Raw genomic sequence first — 16808 nt, forward strand, 5'->3', positions numbered from 1 at the left:
TGGGAGAATCAAAGCCTGGACCATTATTTTCCTTGCCAGGAACGGGAGGAGAGGAAGAATTTTTCGAAGCATCCTCAAGATGCCATAGCATCTTGCAGACAGTTTTGCTTTGGTGGTGGGGCAGGGCCAAAACAATTTGGCCACAGTAACCCTGTATTAGAAGTTGGGGAGTTGCCTAGGAGCAAGAGCTCTGTCTTGTCTCTGTTCAATTTTAAGCATGAGAGCTCCATCCATTTGGCAACCTCCTATAAGCAAGGGCGTAAGCTTGCAGATGAATAATTTTCTGGGTGGTTTAATGCCATGGCAAGTTGTGTATCATCAGCGTATGTAACGATTTTTATGCCAAATGGTTGGACTAACTCAGCCAGCGGCCTCATGTATATATTAAATAACGTGGGGCTCAGGGAAGATTCCTGAGGCGCACCGCAGCTGAGGGCCATATGCTGAGACACAGCTTCTCCTTTGAAGACCTGAAAGGATCTGTCTTCTAAGAAGGATTGGAGCCAAGTAATAACACCCCCTGAAACTCCCAGTCTCCTGAGTCAGAGGGTCAAGATATTATGGTTGACAGTGTCAAATGCGGCGCTGAGATCCAGGAGAATGATAGCCGCTACGCCACCCTGATCTAAGATCTTCCTCGACTCTTCAGCCACCGCTAAGAGTGCTGTCTCCGTCCCATGTAGGGGCTAGAAACCCGTCTGTGAAAAGTGAAGCAAGTTATTTGATTCCAAAAACCCAGATAGCACTGAGTTAACATGCCTCTCTAGGATTTTGCTGATTCCTGGGAGGAGAGGAATAGGCCAATAATTCCCCAGGATCCCTGGGTCAAGAGTGGGTGTTTTAAGTAATGCTTTTACCATGGCGCATTTTCATGGTGGAGGAACCTCTCCCGAAGAGATGGAGGTGTTGAACAATTCTCGGATCAATGGGAGAGTTGAGCCAGTCGCTAATTTCACAACATGTGGAGGGCTGGATTCCTAAGTGATCCTGATTTAACCCGGGCAAGGATGGATTCTACAGAGTTAAAGATCAAGTAAAGGGATATGATCAAGCATTGCTGGAGTACCGAGGGGGGCATATTGATAGTGTACAGGTCCCTTTGCTTGGTTGTGCAAGGGAATTTAAGATATATATCGTGAATCTCCTTGTGGAAGAATTCTACCAGGTTATTGCAATGGGTGAGGGCGCCATCTGTGGTAGCTTGTGGTGCAGGGGATTAATGAAGGTTTTAGCAAAACAGAAGATTTCCCGCGGAGCGTTGGAGGCAAGAACAACTTTTTTCCCCATAGTACGCAGCTTGTGCCCTTTTGAATTTGAGTTGGTAAATTTTAATAGCCTCTCTATATTTTTGTTTACTAGGTGCTGCATAGTCTTTCTCCATTCTCTTTCTAATTTTTTACAAGCTTGTTTAAGTTTGTGGAGCTTCGGAGAGTACCATGGCGAAATCTTAGACCTTACTTTTTTGAGGCATGATTCCTTAGGGAGAGCATGGTCTAGTGAAAGCTCGATCCATTTGTTAAACATATCATTGGCCACAGTTGGGTTTGTATCAATGGAATGTGTGGTGGCATCCAGAGCTGAGATCCACTGTTTGAGGGTAAGTTTGGACCATGGAAATTCCTGACTAATAATCTTACTAAATAAGGTTGGTGGCCCCGTAATGGCCCATGACGGAGGAATCAAGAAGTTATTTGACCATGGAAGTTGATGTGGTGCCCCTACTGAGAGTTCCTCATTGTTAGTGAAGATCGGATCCAAGAGATGGCCTTTAATATGAGTACCTCCAGACACTTTTTGATTAAACTGGAGTGCTAAGAGGTTTCTTTCTAACTCGGAGACAACAGAGTTATTGGGATCATCTAAGTGCAGATTGAGATCTCCCAAAACTGTGAAATTGGAGGGAGAACTGGCAAAGTTGGCAACAGTTTCACTAAATGCTTTGAGAAATTGTCCCGGAGTTCCAGGGGGGGACAGTAAATCAATAATCCTGAAAATGTGTAGGTGAAAAGCTGAATGAGAACGCGAAGTTCTCACAGTTAGGTAGCGGGTCGGTTGTAATGCAGCATTTGAACCGATCTTTCTATATAATAGCGATCCCTTACCCTTTATTGCTTTTGCGGTCTAATTGCTGGATGAGGTAGCCAGAAGGAAGAGTTTGTGCGAGGACTGGGTCGGACTCATTATTAAGCCAGGTTTCTGTTATGAATAAAGCGTCAGGGAGCTCATCTAAGAGCATGGGAATTTCTTTTGCATCTTTTGGCAAAGATCTACAATTCAAAAGGAACATTCTGTAAAGTGCATGTTCCTTATCTACAGATTGAGCTTTAAGAGATGGTGTAAATATAAAACAGCAGTATGGACAGGTATTATTATTCTTGGATGGGCATAACGAATGAAAAAAATGTTCATGTTCATTCCCTCTGAGGGAAAGGAGATACTCAGGGGCATATACCCGTTTACCTGTAGAAAAATGGACAGGGTCCATGGCCCCTGGTCTCGTCCGGGTGCGTCGGGCGCAGACGGGCTTGCCTTTAATGAACCGGTGGCACGTCCGCTGCGTGTTGCGATTGTCATTGCCTTATGAAGGTTTCAGCAGCTAGACTGCTAACCATAGGCTCCACCCCCTACCTCCAGCCCAGAAGTGCCGCTCCTAGTTCCCACCTGCTTCCTCCATGCAAAGGGCTATGTAAAGATAAAGAGGCGGGAGGTGCAGGCCAGTAAGAAGCAGGGAGAGGGAAAGAAACCACTCCCTCATTTGTGAAAGTTTTGGTTCAGCAGTGAAAAGGTACATGCCATCAAATCAAAACACATAGTGAGGCAATAATGCTAATGGAGCAGGACAAAAACAATAATAAGGTTGAAAAGCATTGAATCAGGAGCAGAGAAGTGAAATAGACAAGAAACCCATCCAAAAATAAGAAAGGAGCAGACCCAAAGCCCACAAAGCCCACTCCTTATGTTGTACAGTTCAATATAGGACTTCAACAACAGACAGCTAAGGGTGTCTGTAGATGAGACCTAAAATGAAATGTATTTATTTATTTATATTTGTAATTTTACATAGCGCGTACGTGACCTGTAGTTGTCAGTGTGCTTTACAAAAAGCTAAACTTACCAATAACAAATAGAGAGTATACAAGTGACATTAAAGGTAGAGAGTACACCAGGTTAGCCTCCCCATGAGGGAGCACACTTCATGAGTATTCATTGTACAGCATAGTACTGGCAGGCAGTGGTACAAAAAGAGCGTTTTGCAAAAAGCAGAATGTATCAATAACAAATGGAAAATATACATGTTACATTTAAGGTGGAGAAAACACCATGTTATCCTCGCTGTGAGGTAGAGCGCTTCAAAAGTATTCATAGTAAGACATAGCAGTGGCAATCTGATGGTACAGTACCACAAACGGGACAACAATCTTTCATACTGGTTGGGGTAGGTCTGCAAGTGGCAGGAGTGTGAAGGGATAAGAGCGTGTTAGGCCAGGTGTTGTTAAAAGAAATGAGCCTTGAGGTCGTTTTTGAAGGTGATCTTACATGTGGTCAGGCGGAATCTCAGTGGGGAGAGAGTTCCGTAATCTTGTGGAGCTTCCGTAGAAGGATTGGTTCATGTTTTGCGCATGCTTGAAGGTGGGGTATTCGAGGAGGAGCAACTCAGCATTTCGTGAGTCTCAGAGAGCGCTTGAGATTTTCAGATTCTTGGAGAGGTACTTTATGAGTGATGCAAGCAGTTTTAAATGGCGCTCTTGTTTCTATGGGAAACCTTTGAAGGGAGTGTAGAATGGGGGAGATAAGGTTGAATTCCTTGCGTCTTGTCACAAAGCCGGTTACCATATGTAGGACTGCTCTGAAAAGTCCTTGGTGAACTCTGGAAATGCTGGAAAGGTGTGCAATTCCATAGTCGAGTCTGGAGAACGCAAGTGGCGGGTAAACATTTAAGGCTGTGTGCTTGGATGAGGTTCCTGATTCCCCAAAGAAGCCTTAGCTGGAAACGGGCACACTTAGCCATGGAGGAGACATGGTTCTGGAAGTTAAGACATCTCTTGAGGGTGAATCCATAAGATTTGGCAATCTGAATGATGGAGGGGCAGCCGTCCATGTCTGGGAGGCGATCTGTCCAGTCTTGAATCGGCAAGTTAGCTTTCTCTGGAGAGATGAAAAGAAATTCTGTTTTTACTGGATTTTGTTTAAGGGGGTTGTTAGCCATTCAAATATGAATTCTATTAAGGGAGTTGGATAAGTGGGTGCAGTCTTGATCTGCCTGAGATCTTCAAGTGGATTTGGGTGTCAACGGCGTATAGGTGGAAGACGACTCTTGAGTTTCTGAGGATTGTGCAGAGGGGTTAGAAGCAGAGGTTGAAAAAGTTTGGGGAGAGAATGGAACCTTGTAGGAACTCTTGTTACAGGCTGACTGGAACTGACATGGCATTCCCACTTTTTACAATTTGGGAGCGGTTAGTTAGGTAAGAGGTGAAGGTAAGAGATGAACCATTTAAGGACGACACCATCAATACCCATTAAATGCTTTAGGGTGTCTAGCAGCACCTGCTGGTGTAGTTGTACAGTTAGTTTGGTCTGTCTTTTGTACTGCAAAGTGGGATAATTGAAATCTTGTCATTTTTTGCCCAATAATATTGATGACATGTGCAACCCACCCAAAAAACATAATTTGTCACAAGCATTTAATTCCTGTAAAAAGAAAAACACCTAGGTGGACCTCGTCTATTTCTGGCTGCTGCAGCCTTCGAGCTCCACCATCACGTAAGTGGGCAACAACATATCACATAAAAGTGAGACTTTCTGGCATGCAACTAACAGGATTAAAGAACATTTATTTGCAAGTCAGTTATACTAGTTTGTCACAATATTGTGGTTTTAATACCGACCTGCACAAATATTGACTCCACAGTATTAACTTCCACTATATTATCCAGTTAAGTGTATATATAAGGAAGTGCAGAGGTACAGATCTTAACTTCAAAATATATAGCTTGACGATATAGTCGTAGTAAATATTGTGGAGTAAATATTTTGTACGTTTAAATTAACCCCACAATATTGTGGTATAACATCATCAAGAATAATCTGCCATGAACCCTTGAAAGCCTCTCATTAGTCTCAATGGATTAAGAGATACGTTTTTGCCAGTCAGATTTATTTTAAAGCCTATTAAGACTTAACAAGAGTAGTTGAACAGATACAGGAATAACTAACTACATGTGGATATCTATTCCCAATCCTTCCTGCCACTCAGGATCTGAACCGTTGGGAAATGGAGTGATTTCTTGACAGCCTATACTCCTGAAAATAGTTGGAACAGAACCTGGTAATCTTATTACTGTTCTGATTGTTTTTGATGGGACATTTAGCATCTGGGTTCAGCTACTTCCTAACAATGAGGTAAACGCAGAGGTTGTGAGTGCTGGAATAGTTGCCTACTTCCTAACAATGAGGTAAACGCAGAGGTTGTGAGTGCTGGAATAGTTGCCTACTTCCTAACAATGAGGTAAACACAGAGGTTGTGAGTGCTGGAATAGATGCGTACTTCCTAACAATGAGGTAAACACAGAGGTTGTGAGTGCTGGAATAGTTGCGGAAGTCTCAGCCACCAGCAAACTCTCCTGTCTGCATTCAGTCCATCTTTTTAACCCACAACGCCCCTTCCTTCCAACAAACTTTCCAGCCACTGACATTTTGGGTGGTGTAAAATTGAAGTGACTCACGCTGCTCTTGCCACTGCTCCTCGTCGCTGTCGTTGCGCTGGCTCTGCTGCTGAGCTTCTTTCAGGCTCAGGTACAGCTCCTTCGCTCTCAGCTCTTCTTGTCGTCGTATTTCTTCCTCCCCGCTCTGTCTCTCTTCTTCTTCTCTTTTCTGAAATGAAGCAATAATTAGATTATTTCTTATTTAACACAATGTGGCCATCTTTTAGGTGGATCTCCTTTTCGTTCCTTGTAGCCCGCGCCAAACCAAAAATGGCGGATTAACCCTATTTTGTGACATCACCATAAACATTATACCCATGATCACTAAATATGTACAATGTTTCCATATGCTATACATTTCTGTATATTGATGTTTGGGGAAGATTAATTTGGAGAAACCTTAATGACTCATTAGTGTGTGAAAGCACAAAGTGGAGGAGGGGGGCATGCTGCAGCATTGCTGGGGTACATGGCAATGTTTGTCACTTTAAATTGATCAAACAGCATTATTATATGGGCAGAGTACGGCAGGTAAGAATGGGCAAGTGATGTGTAACATATGCCAGTTAGTCCCCCTGCCCCCAATAAGTTTTGTGCCCTTCTCACTATGCCACTGGATTCAAGCGAGTCTGGCTGATGAGCGGTGGTTTCCCGAAACCGGTCCCAGGATTCTTGTTTGCGGTCCAGCGAGGACCCGGCTTTGCTGTTTGGGCTGGACTGTTCCCATGAGGCACAAGGTCAAGACTGGTTTGCATATTGCTGGGTCCAAACTAGGGTGACTAACCGTCCGTAAATTTCACGGACCGTCCGTAATTGGGACCTCACGTCCGTTGTCCGCGAGGATCCCTTTTACGGACGCCTTTTGTCCATAATTTTGGCCTTGCAGGGAGCAGCATTGCTCCCCTGTGAGAGGCCTCACCCCCCTGATGGGGCCGCCTCGCGCTCCTCCTGGAGCAAAAGAGCAGCCCCCATTGTCATTCTGTATGCCGGCTGATTGCCACATACAGAATGACAATGTGGCAGTCTGGGGTGTTAAAGCATGTGGTGGCCTCCTCCTACCTTAGTGTACAGCAGGGCAATCTGTTAGAAAAAAAGCTAAAACGCCCATGCTACAACGTGAAAAAACGGTTTATTTAAAGAAGTCTGAAGAACAAGTTAAAAAGAAGGGGTTATCGTTCTTTTACTGTCCCATCATTTTAGAGTGAGGTATTTTCAATATTATATTCAACAAAGTCCTTGTTACTGCTTTTTTATTTTAAGCAACTAATACCCATTGACAAAGCCAATAGTCCTGGCTTCTTGTTGGTGTAATGATACTTGCTGTATTATACATCTGGATCCAATGACAGAAACAGCATAATACCAGTCGGGCGGAAGACTATGCTAAGCGCAGATTTTTTACCTAGGTGTTTTAAACCACGCCCTTAATTACATCGAACACACACTTTGAAGAGACCCCCACGTTTTTTTACACCACTTAAAGGTGTGGAAACAATACCATGTCACAGTCACCTCACATCCTGGCACTGTGCATCATGCAATACTCATGATTTCTACGTTTTCAGATTGCCTATGTGCAGGGGCATAGTGAACTCTCCCCCACCCCTTGCTTTAGGAACTACAGCGAGGTGAAGTTATTGATGGGCCTCTTCTGTCTGTGACTCTGCAGACAAATGCTCAGCTCATGATGTGAAAAGGAGGGAAAGTAAAAAACTAAAGGAATGTGTGAATGGCTGGATAGATTACTGAAAGGATGAATGGATGAATGAAAGGGTGAATGGATAGATAATGAATGAAAGGATGGATGGATGAGTGAATGAGTGGAAGTATGGATGAGAGAAAAGGTAAATAGATGGATGTATGGGTGGAAGGGTAGATGATGGGTAAGTGAATCGATGTATGGATGAGTAATTGAATGGATGGCTGGATGGGTGAAAGGGTAAATGGCTGAATGGGTGAGTGAATAGATGGCTGGGTGGAAGAGTGGATGGATGAGTGTACGGATGGATGGGGTGAAAGGGTGGGTAGATGAATAATGGATGGATGAGTGAAAGGGTGGATGAAGGGATGGATGAGTGAAATGATGGATGGAAGGATATATGGTGGATAGGTTTGCAAATGGTTGAATATGTTTGGATATAGATGGGCACACAGATGGAAGGACAGAATGAATGGTGAAAGACTGAATGATTGATGAAAGAATGATTACACCTTGTAGCACCCATTATCTCAAGTAACATTTCCTATACAATGACTTTCACGTTAATATGAGTCACTGTCTCTATATAATGTGTGTGTGATGTAACGTACTCCGACACCCCGCCCTACATACTTGGGATGAGTAACACTATAAAAGAAATTAAATACACGAGAGACGGTCTAAGTGAAGATGAGGGGCACCATTGAAGGGTGGTAGCAAGGCCGGACTGGACGGACCGGGCATTGGGTGTTTCCCTGGGAGGCTGGAAAGGGGGGGGAGAGCGGTTTTGTTACTAGGGGCTGGCACTGCAAACCTCCTTGTATATTCAGTAGTTTTCAATCAACAATAAAAGTGGCCTCACTTATATTCAGGTGTGGTTCACCATTGTCTGGTGACTATTGTACCTGCTGGAGCGAGAAACAAATTTTGAATCGTCTAAGGTAGCAAGCTGCGGCCATACTGAAAAACCGTGACGTGCACGGTTGTCTCAACCTAATATAAACTCATTCTGACTTTTACTTAGGTGGTTGTCTATTTACTTACTTATATACTATTGCGCGACCACCTCTGACGTGTCTATAAAACTTAACTTTTGTCCCAAAGTTTTGTCCTGAATTTTGACCCTTTGTCCTGAATTTTTGTCCTGAATTTTGTCCCTTTGTCCTGAATTTTTACACTCACCGTCCTGAATTTGCACCTATGCCAGTTGGTCATCCTAGTCCAAACTGGGGTGGTGAAGTGAGAAAAAGAACAATGGATTTAACTCAGATCTCTTGACTAGGGGTGAATGTTTGATTCATTCAGCATTCCATCATCATGTGTTGCTGCAGAACTGCTCACTAGGTTAGGCACTTTATCAGATGGATACTAAGGGGCAGATTTACAAGCTCCTTGCGCCACTTTTGCGTTACTTTTAACATGGGCAAAGTGACGCAAAAGTGGCGCAGTGGCTTGTAAATCTGCCCCCAAGAGTTCAGGCGAGTGTGCGTGTGTGTTGTGGGGGTGGGGGAGTCAGGTGGTGCATCTGGGGTTGGTCAGTAGCCCCAGGAGACGGAACTCACCCGAGCAACTAAAAGAGACTGGAAGAAGGGACCTACAATTTGTATTTCAAAAAACAACAGTGCGACCTCTGTATTCGCTAACATATATAATGCCACTTATTCAAAATATTCAAATACTTAGTTAATGATCAAATAAATGTCTATGTTGTGCGTCTGTACGACACAAATCGTATTTTCAGATAAAGTGATTGCAGGTGATTCCGAGATCTTGACAGAATGGCAGCCATGAACCGTGCATTCCCAGCACTGACATCGACCTGCAGATGGGGAGTTTTATCTGCAGAGCGTACATTTGCTGCGGCCAATGAACATTGTGTGCTCCGGACCAAGCAGTAACGGGGCTAAAACAGCGAAACGAACTTAGCCTGAAAATTCACTGTCGCTCAGGAGCAAGCCGGTTCAAAAGAGGACAATTTTACAGAGTGGAGAGGAGAGGCGACTTACTGAGTGTGTTAATGACTCAGTTAGTGGAGCACGGGATTTGTTTTTCGATCGCTGGCTGAACACAGGAGGCTCCCTTTCGGTAACACGCGAGAAAGATGGCGCATTAATGAATCGACGAAGTTATAATGGAGCTCGCGACGCAAGCGCCATTACCACCGTTTTTATGGTCCCATTATCCAATCGTGATTAACACACGCATAATGAAAACAAAATGAGCTCCCTGTGATGCCAGCAACAATCGTGTTTAATCGAAAGGGAAAGAAGATAGGAAGTTAGGCTCACAGCAAGAGAGTGTCTGGGAGGATACACCTCAGAAGATGAGTATGCGTCTGATTTTATATGGCGTAATAGCTCTGCTGTTTATAAGGTTCAATTTATGCTGCTGGTTGCATGTGGTGGGCACCCGAACTTATTTTTTATCAGCAGGCGCCGTCCCAGTGCAAGAGATAGAGAAGTTAGAGAGGAGGAAGAGAAATATAGGAAAAGAGTTACTTCGGTATAACGCGGGGATAAAAAATGAACCAGGCTGTGAGGTAAAGTGACAGGACGTGTAGGGTGGAGTAACAAAGCAGCATAAAGTGGAATCAAGCAAAAGTAGGCAGGGTTGGTATGTGAACCATTGATGCACACCAGAATTTAACACACATGTTCCGTTAAACACTTTTATTCCTGTGAGTGGTTGTGTAGGCAGGGCCCAGTGCACTGCTTTGCCTGGGGGTAATGATGTTAAGACGGTGCTGGGGTTGACAATGCTTTTAAATGTGACAGGCTCGGATAGAATCCAGTTCCTCCCAGTTTTAAGGCATTGCCGAACAATGTCTTATGATTTAAAAGTGAAATTGCCTCTGGGAGCTTTTACATTTATTTCACAAATGGTTTACTTTAAACTTTTAAAACTAACTCACACTTGGGAACTTTCCAAATTAAAAGAGATTTGGGGGCAGATGTATGAAGCTCAAATGGGTTTGCGAACTCCTTTTCGCTAAATGGTATGTATGTAGTAAAATTGAGTGCAAAATAAGGAATCGCAAATTTGTGATTCCTTATTTTGCAATTGCATTTAAGGAATCGCAAATTTTGCGACTCCTTATATGCAATATATGGAGCACCCAAGTTGTGCGATTTCTCATTAAGAAATCGCAAATTACCACCAACTTGAAGTTGGTGGTAATTTGCAATTTCTTTCACAAAAGCACTTTTTTTGCATTTGTGAAGGTGCCCTGGGGCGCACATACATGCCCTTAGGGCATGTATGTGCGCCATATGCGCACAGATGTGAATTTCAGGGGTGCATCAGGGTGTCCTTATGACACCCTTACACCCTTGAAATTATTCTCAATTTGCGATTCTCAAATTGTGAATTGCAAATTGAGAATAACTTCACATTCATTCCTATGGGCCTCCTGGCCCATAGAAATAAATGGGAAATTATTCCTTAATTGCGATATGCAATTTGCTAATCGCAATTAAGGAATTTTAAGAAATCGCTAAAAAAAGCGATTATCTACATATATACCAATTTGCAAATCTCAAATAGCGATTTCTAAAAAATCGCTATTTGAGATTTGCAAATCTCGATGTTGATACATCTGCCCCAAAATCTGCTAAAGAAGAACCCCGACAGGTAATACAGTCTACTGGCCCATATTTTGGAAATGGACCGGCCTTGGGAGATGGGGTCCCCGGGGCCACAATTAGCCCAGGGAAGGGAAGCCATGCGCCCTCCCCTTCCTGTATTTTAAGAAAAAAAATTAAAGGCCAGGACCCAGGGTACGGGATGCCTGGGGCTGAAATTGGTCCGGGAAGGGGGGCAACGTGGCCCCATCCCCATTCTTAGAATGCCTGGCCCAGGGGATGGGGTTCCCGGGTTCGAACTTGCCCAGGAAAGGGAAGTTATTCAGCCCCCGGTCCCTTAGAAAATAGTTTTTTTTTTAAAGCATGGCAACTTGCCAGAGGCCCTCTCGTTACCCCACCACTCTGCAAACACACCTCATGACGCACTGCTGGTTGGGGGATAAAGTCCCCTTGCCTCCTGAGGGCCACAGGAGTAAAGTGGACTTCTTCCCCAAAGCAGTAGTGAGCCAGGAGGCATGTTTAAAGAGTGGTGGAGAAAGGGGTGTGACCTCTTGTGACCTCTCAGCAATACACCTGTGTGGGTCTTACTTCAGGTAATAGAAGGGCTAGTTAGCCCAAAGGACCTCAAGGGCCAAAGGGACTTCATCTCCCAACTAGTAGTGCACCAAAACTGTGCATGTCATTGCTGCCTATTAGGAGCTGGAATTGAGGAGCAAATTCAGCATAGATGGTGGCAGCAACTCTTCACTGCAGACAGATAGGATTGTGCACATCCCCAAGTATGTAGGCAAAGAGTTCAAGAAGGGGTTAACATACAGAGGTAGGTTCAAGGGTACGAGTCATCCATTCACATGAATGAGGTCCCTGAACATAACTGGGTGGCAGGGTTGTGGCCTCTGTTTCCTGAAGAAGATGGGATACCCTGATAGCTTTAGGTAAGGGGCATAACATCACATAAGCTGACATGAAGGACGCTCTTCTTACCAGGTATGGACTCACTCCTGAAAAGTACAAGGATCAGTTTAGGTCCAGTTAGAAGTCTGATGCCAACACTTGGTTAGAATGTGTAGATTTTTTCTGCAGGTCACAGGATGGCTGGGTGATGGGCAGTAATGTCACAGATTTTGAGGGGCTCTACAATTTGATTGCCTGGGAGCACTTGTCTAGTCTATATTTTGCAGACCTGCGCCGGCACTTGGTTGATAGTAAGCTGACTGACCCAGGAAGCTTGCTATGGAGGCGGACCGCTGGGTGAGTACACGGGTCCACAAGAAAGCGTTTGGGGAAGACTCAGCCAAAGGTGGGCAGGGTCCTCAGCAGATAAGTGGGGGGACAAGGGTAACACAGAGGAATTCTCTAAAGGGCCCCACACTAACACCCAGGGTAAAGGTTCCCATCCCCAGGAGATAAGAAACAAGGGGTATCTTCAGCAAAGCCTGCTGAGACCAGAAAGTGTTTTTCATGTGACCAGGTGGATCACTTGAAGGGGGATGCCAAGTGTCCCAAGAGGGCACAGCCACCCACTGGTGGGCAGACCAGGGTGTTGGTGAGTGTAGCTCTTGGGAAGGAGGGGGTACCCACTGGAGGGTGGGGAACCCGCAGAAATGACCCTCGTCTCACTAGGGGAGAGATGGTCCCAGGATACCAGGTGCTCCCTAACACAAAGAAATACAGCATCTGGGTGACCTTCAATGGGAAACTGGTAGAGGCTCTCAGAGATACTGGATCCAGTGTGACCTAAGTCCGGTGCCACCTGGTCTCTGAGGAGCAAGTAATCCCCAGGGTATTCCACTAAGTAGTTGCCGTAGGTAACTCAGAGCGCCAGTGTATGGTGATGCAGGTTCCCTTTGAATGGGGGGGTCTCAGGTCCCAAGAGGGTGGCTGTGAGCCCTACCATGCCTGTATATTGTCTGCTAGGTAACGACCTGGAGCAGTCCTTGTGGAAGGATGTTGAGCTCAGCTCTCACTTGGAGGTGCTTGGGTTGCCAGAATGGACATGCGTGTCCACTCGGACAATGGTGGCCAGAAAGGGTGATCAGAAGGACCTGGGGCCTGAAACAGTGGCCCAGGCCCCTGCCAAGAGAAAGGACAAGGGGCACGGGAAACCGTCCGCTGAACTTCCCACAGACCGGGAGGAGGCTGACCTTGAGGGGGACACCCCAGTGCCTACAGGGAAACAGATAGCTGAACTGCGGGACATTTCTGAGCTGACCCATTGGCAGCAAGAAGCGGGTCCCACCAGGGAGGATTTCTGCAAGGAGCAGAAAGAGTGCCCTACTCTGGAGGATCTGTGGCAGCAGGCTGCTGACCAGGCAGCTGGTGATCAGTCCAGATCACAATGGATCTACTGGGAAAATTGTCTCCTGTATAGTGAGCCTAAGGTCGCTGAGCCTGGGTCAGCCTGTGTGCTGGTGGCACCCCAGCACTTCAGGACCGTCCTACTGGGTCTGGCTCATGACGTGCCTTTGGCAGGACATTTGGGGCAGGATAAGACCTTTGACAGAATTGTCACCCACTTCTTCTGGCCCCAAATACGAAGGCAGTCGGATAGACATTGCAGGTATTGCAAAACTTGCCGGGCATGTGGTAAGAGTGGGAGGATGGTCAAAGCTCCTCTCCAACCTTTTCCAGTCATTGGAACACCCTTTGGAAGGGTAGGGATGGACATTGTGGGGACACTGGATCCCAAGACAGCCATGGCAACAGGTACATCCTGTTCTTGGTGGACCATGCCACCCAGTACTCAGAGGCAATCCCTCTCAGGACAACGACAGCGCAGGTGCTGGGCCGGGTGTTAATGGGGATCTGTTCCTGTGTGGGTTTCCCCAGAGAGGAGGTTTCTGACCGTGACACAAATTTCATATCCAAGTATATGGCATCCCTGTGGAAGGAGTGTGGTGTAACCTACAATTTCGCTACTCCTTACCACCCACAAGGTAACGGTCTGGTGGAGATATTAAACCAGACCTTGAAAGGCATGATTAAGGGTCTAACAGAACCCATGAGACGTAAGTGGGACATCCTCTTGCCATGCCTTCCCTTTGCGTACAGGGAGGTGCAACAAAAGTCTCTTGGGTTCAGTCCCTTTGAGCTTCTGTATGGTTACCCTGTAAGAGGACCTCTGAGTTTGGTGAAGGAAGGCTGGGAGGCAGCTCCCTGGAAAACTCCCCAGGATGTGTTTAATTACATGCTGGCCTTCAGAAACCAAACTGCCCACTTCAGGAAACTCACTCAGGTGAACCTGTAAGCAAGCCAGAAAGAAATGAAGAAGTGGTATGACCAGAATGCCACTCTGGCCGAATTTCAATCTGGGCAATAAGTGTGGGTCATGGCCCCAGTGGAAAATGGTGCCTTACAGGACAAGTGGACTGGGCCTTTTGTGGTGGTGGAGTGCAAATGTGATGTCACCTACCTGGTGAATTTGCAGATTCCAAGGAACCCTTTGAGGGTCCTCCACGTGAACTGCCTCAAGCCCCACTACAAGAGGTCCGAAGTGAGCATGATCTTGGCGACAGATGATGGGGTGGAAGTGGAGAGTGAACCTCTTCCCGACCTCCTGTCCATCAAGGAGCATGATGGGTCAAAGGAATGTGTTATCCTCTCCCCTACACTGACCCCAGAGCAGCAGAGCGACTGTCACAAGTTGTTGGGACAGTTTGCCCCACTGTTCTCTCTGACCCTAGGTGTTACTCACTGGTGTACCCATGACGTGGATACTGGTGACAGCCCTCCTTTAAAACTCAAGATTTACAGGTTAACTGACTGGGTCAGGGCCAGCATCAAAGAGGAGGTCTCTAAATTGTTGGCATTAAGGGTGATCGAGCCCTCTAACAGTCCTTGGGCCAGCCCAGTGGTCTTGGCTTCTGCACCCGGTGCCACTCCGGAACTGAAGATTTGGGTGGAATACCATGGGCTCAATGCCATCACCAGGACTGCGCACACCCCATCCCCTGATCTGATGAGCTCATTGATCGGTTGGGAGCTGCCAAGTTCATCAGCATGTTTGATTTAACGCCTGGGTACTGGCAGATTGCCTTAACCGATGGGGCCAGGGAGAGGTCCTCATTTTAAACCCCAGAAGGACATTACCAGTTCCGGGAGATGCCCTAAGGGTTGAAGAATGCCCATGCCACCTTTCAGAGGTTGGTCAACCAGGTGTAGGCTAGATTGGAGGATTTCAGTGGCGCATACCTGGATGACATTGCAGTGTTCAGTTCCAGCTGAGAAGAACACTTGCAGCACCTCGGGAAAGTGTTGTGGGCTCTGCAGAGGGCAGGCCTCATGATCAAGGCCAGTAAGTGCCAGATCGGAGAGGTTTCTGTGGTGTACTTGGGACAACAGGTAGGAAGCGGCAAGATGGCGCCCTTACAGCCCAAGATTGACACGATCCTGGTTTGGGAGCCCACAAGACCCAGACGGAGGTGAGAGCCTTTTTAGGTCTCACCGGTTACTGCATGAGGTTTGTTAAGGGCTACAGCACCATTGTTGCCCCCTTAACAGAGCTGACTTCCAGGAAGCAACCCAAGAAGGTGATCTGGACTGAATCCTGCCAGAAATCTTATGATGCCCTGAAGGCCACCTTGTGCACGCCACCCGTGCTCAAGGCACCCGACTGCTCCAAGGAATTTTTTGTGCAGACCGATGCTTCAGAGCATTGTGTGGGAGCGGTGCTCTCACAACTGAATGAAGAGGGCCTAGATCAGCCTGTAGTCTTCCTTAGCAGGAGACTACTCCCCAGGGAACAGATTGTCGAGAGCCATAGATAGGGAAGATTTTGCTGTGTTCTCGGCACTAAAGAAGCTCAGACCCTACCTGTTTGGGACTCACTTCTGGGTTCAGACAGACCACAGGCCCCTCAGATGGTTGATGCAAATGAGAGATGAGAATCCAAAACTGTTGAGGTGGTCCATCTCCCTACAGAGAATGGATTTTACGGTGGATCACCGCCCTGGCACAGAACACGCCAACGCAGATGGTCTGTCATGGTCTTCCGCCTTAGTGAAGAGAACTCCCAGGAGGTTGGGTAGCTCTCCCTACTTTCAGCTGGAGGGGACACGTGTTAGACTTGGCATCTTTTGGCGTGTTTCCCCTGATTTTTTGCTTTCTGACCTCCCGGTTTTGACTCTGTTTTTGCTGGCTTAGTGTCTCTGCACACTTTCTCACTGCTGATCAGTGTTAAAGTGCAAGTGCTCCTGTTGTAAATTTTTATTATGGATTGGTGTTTGCATGATTGGCATATTTAACTTACCCGTCCTTCCATAGTAAAGTGCACTGAGTGTTCCGGGGCCTGTAAATCAAATGCTGCTAGTGGGCTGCAGCACTGGATTGTGCCACCGACACAAGCAGCCTGGAAATGTAACCCTGGCCTGCCATTGCAGAGCCTGTGTGCAGTCTGAGACTGCCATGTCGACTTGGCGAGTACACCGACTTGCCAGGCCCTAATCGTCCCTTTTCTTACATGTCAGTCACCTCTAAGGAAGGCCCAAGATACCCCTGTGGGCAGGGTGCAGTGTATGTGAAAGGTAGGACATGCCCTGGTGTATGTGGCAGGTCCTGATAGTGAAATACTGCCAATTTCGTTTATCACTATTGCAAGGCTACCTCTTCCCATAGGACAGAATGGGGGAGCTTGTTTGTAACATCTTATATACACAACTGGCCCTGGGAATAAGGTAGAGAAATAAAGTTTTGTATGCCTGAACTCAGAAGCTAAAGATGCATCTTTTAGTGAAGGTGATTTACATTCTGTGTTTGAAAATACCACTTTTAGAAAGTAGGTATTTTCTTGCTCAGCCATCCAGAAGGCCTCAGCTGGGTTTGTGGATT

General features: G+C 46.3%; 1 protein-coding gene across 1 annotated transcript in view; it reads right to left on the reverse strand.

The window, feature by feature from the left end:
• Nucleotides 1–16808, reverse strand: part of SH2D4B (SH2 domain containing 4B) — a 1011831-nt gene that overhangs the window by 631094 nt on the left and 363929 nt on the right. The window contains exon 8 of the mRNA XM_078643357.1: nucleotides 5724–5871. Coding sequence (XP_078499483.1) covers nucleotides 5724–5871 — 148 coding nt within the window. The remainder of the gene's footprint in view (nucleotides 1–5723; nucleotides 5872–16808) is intronic.

The sequence above is a fragment of the Lissotriton helveticus genome, chromosome 5_1 (assembly GCF_964261635.1).
Source record: "Lissotriton helveticus chromosome 5_1, aLisHel1.1, whole genome shotgun sequence".
Taxonomy (NCBI): domain Eukaryota; kingdom Metazoa; phylum Chordata; class Amphibia; order Caudata; family Salamandridae; genus Lissotriton; species Lissotriton helveticus.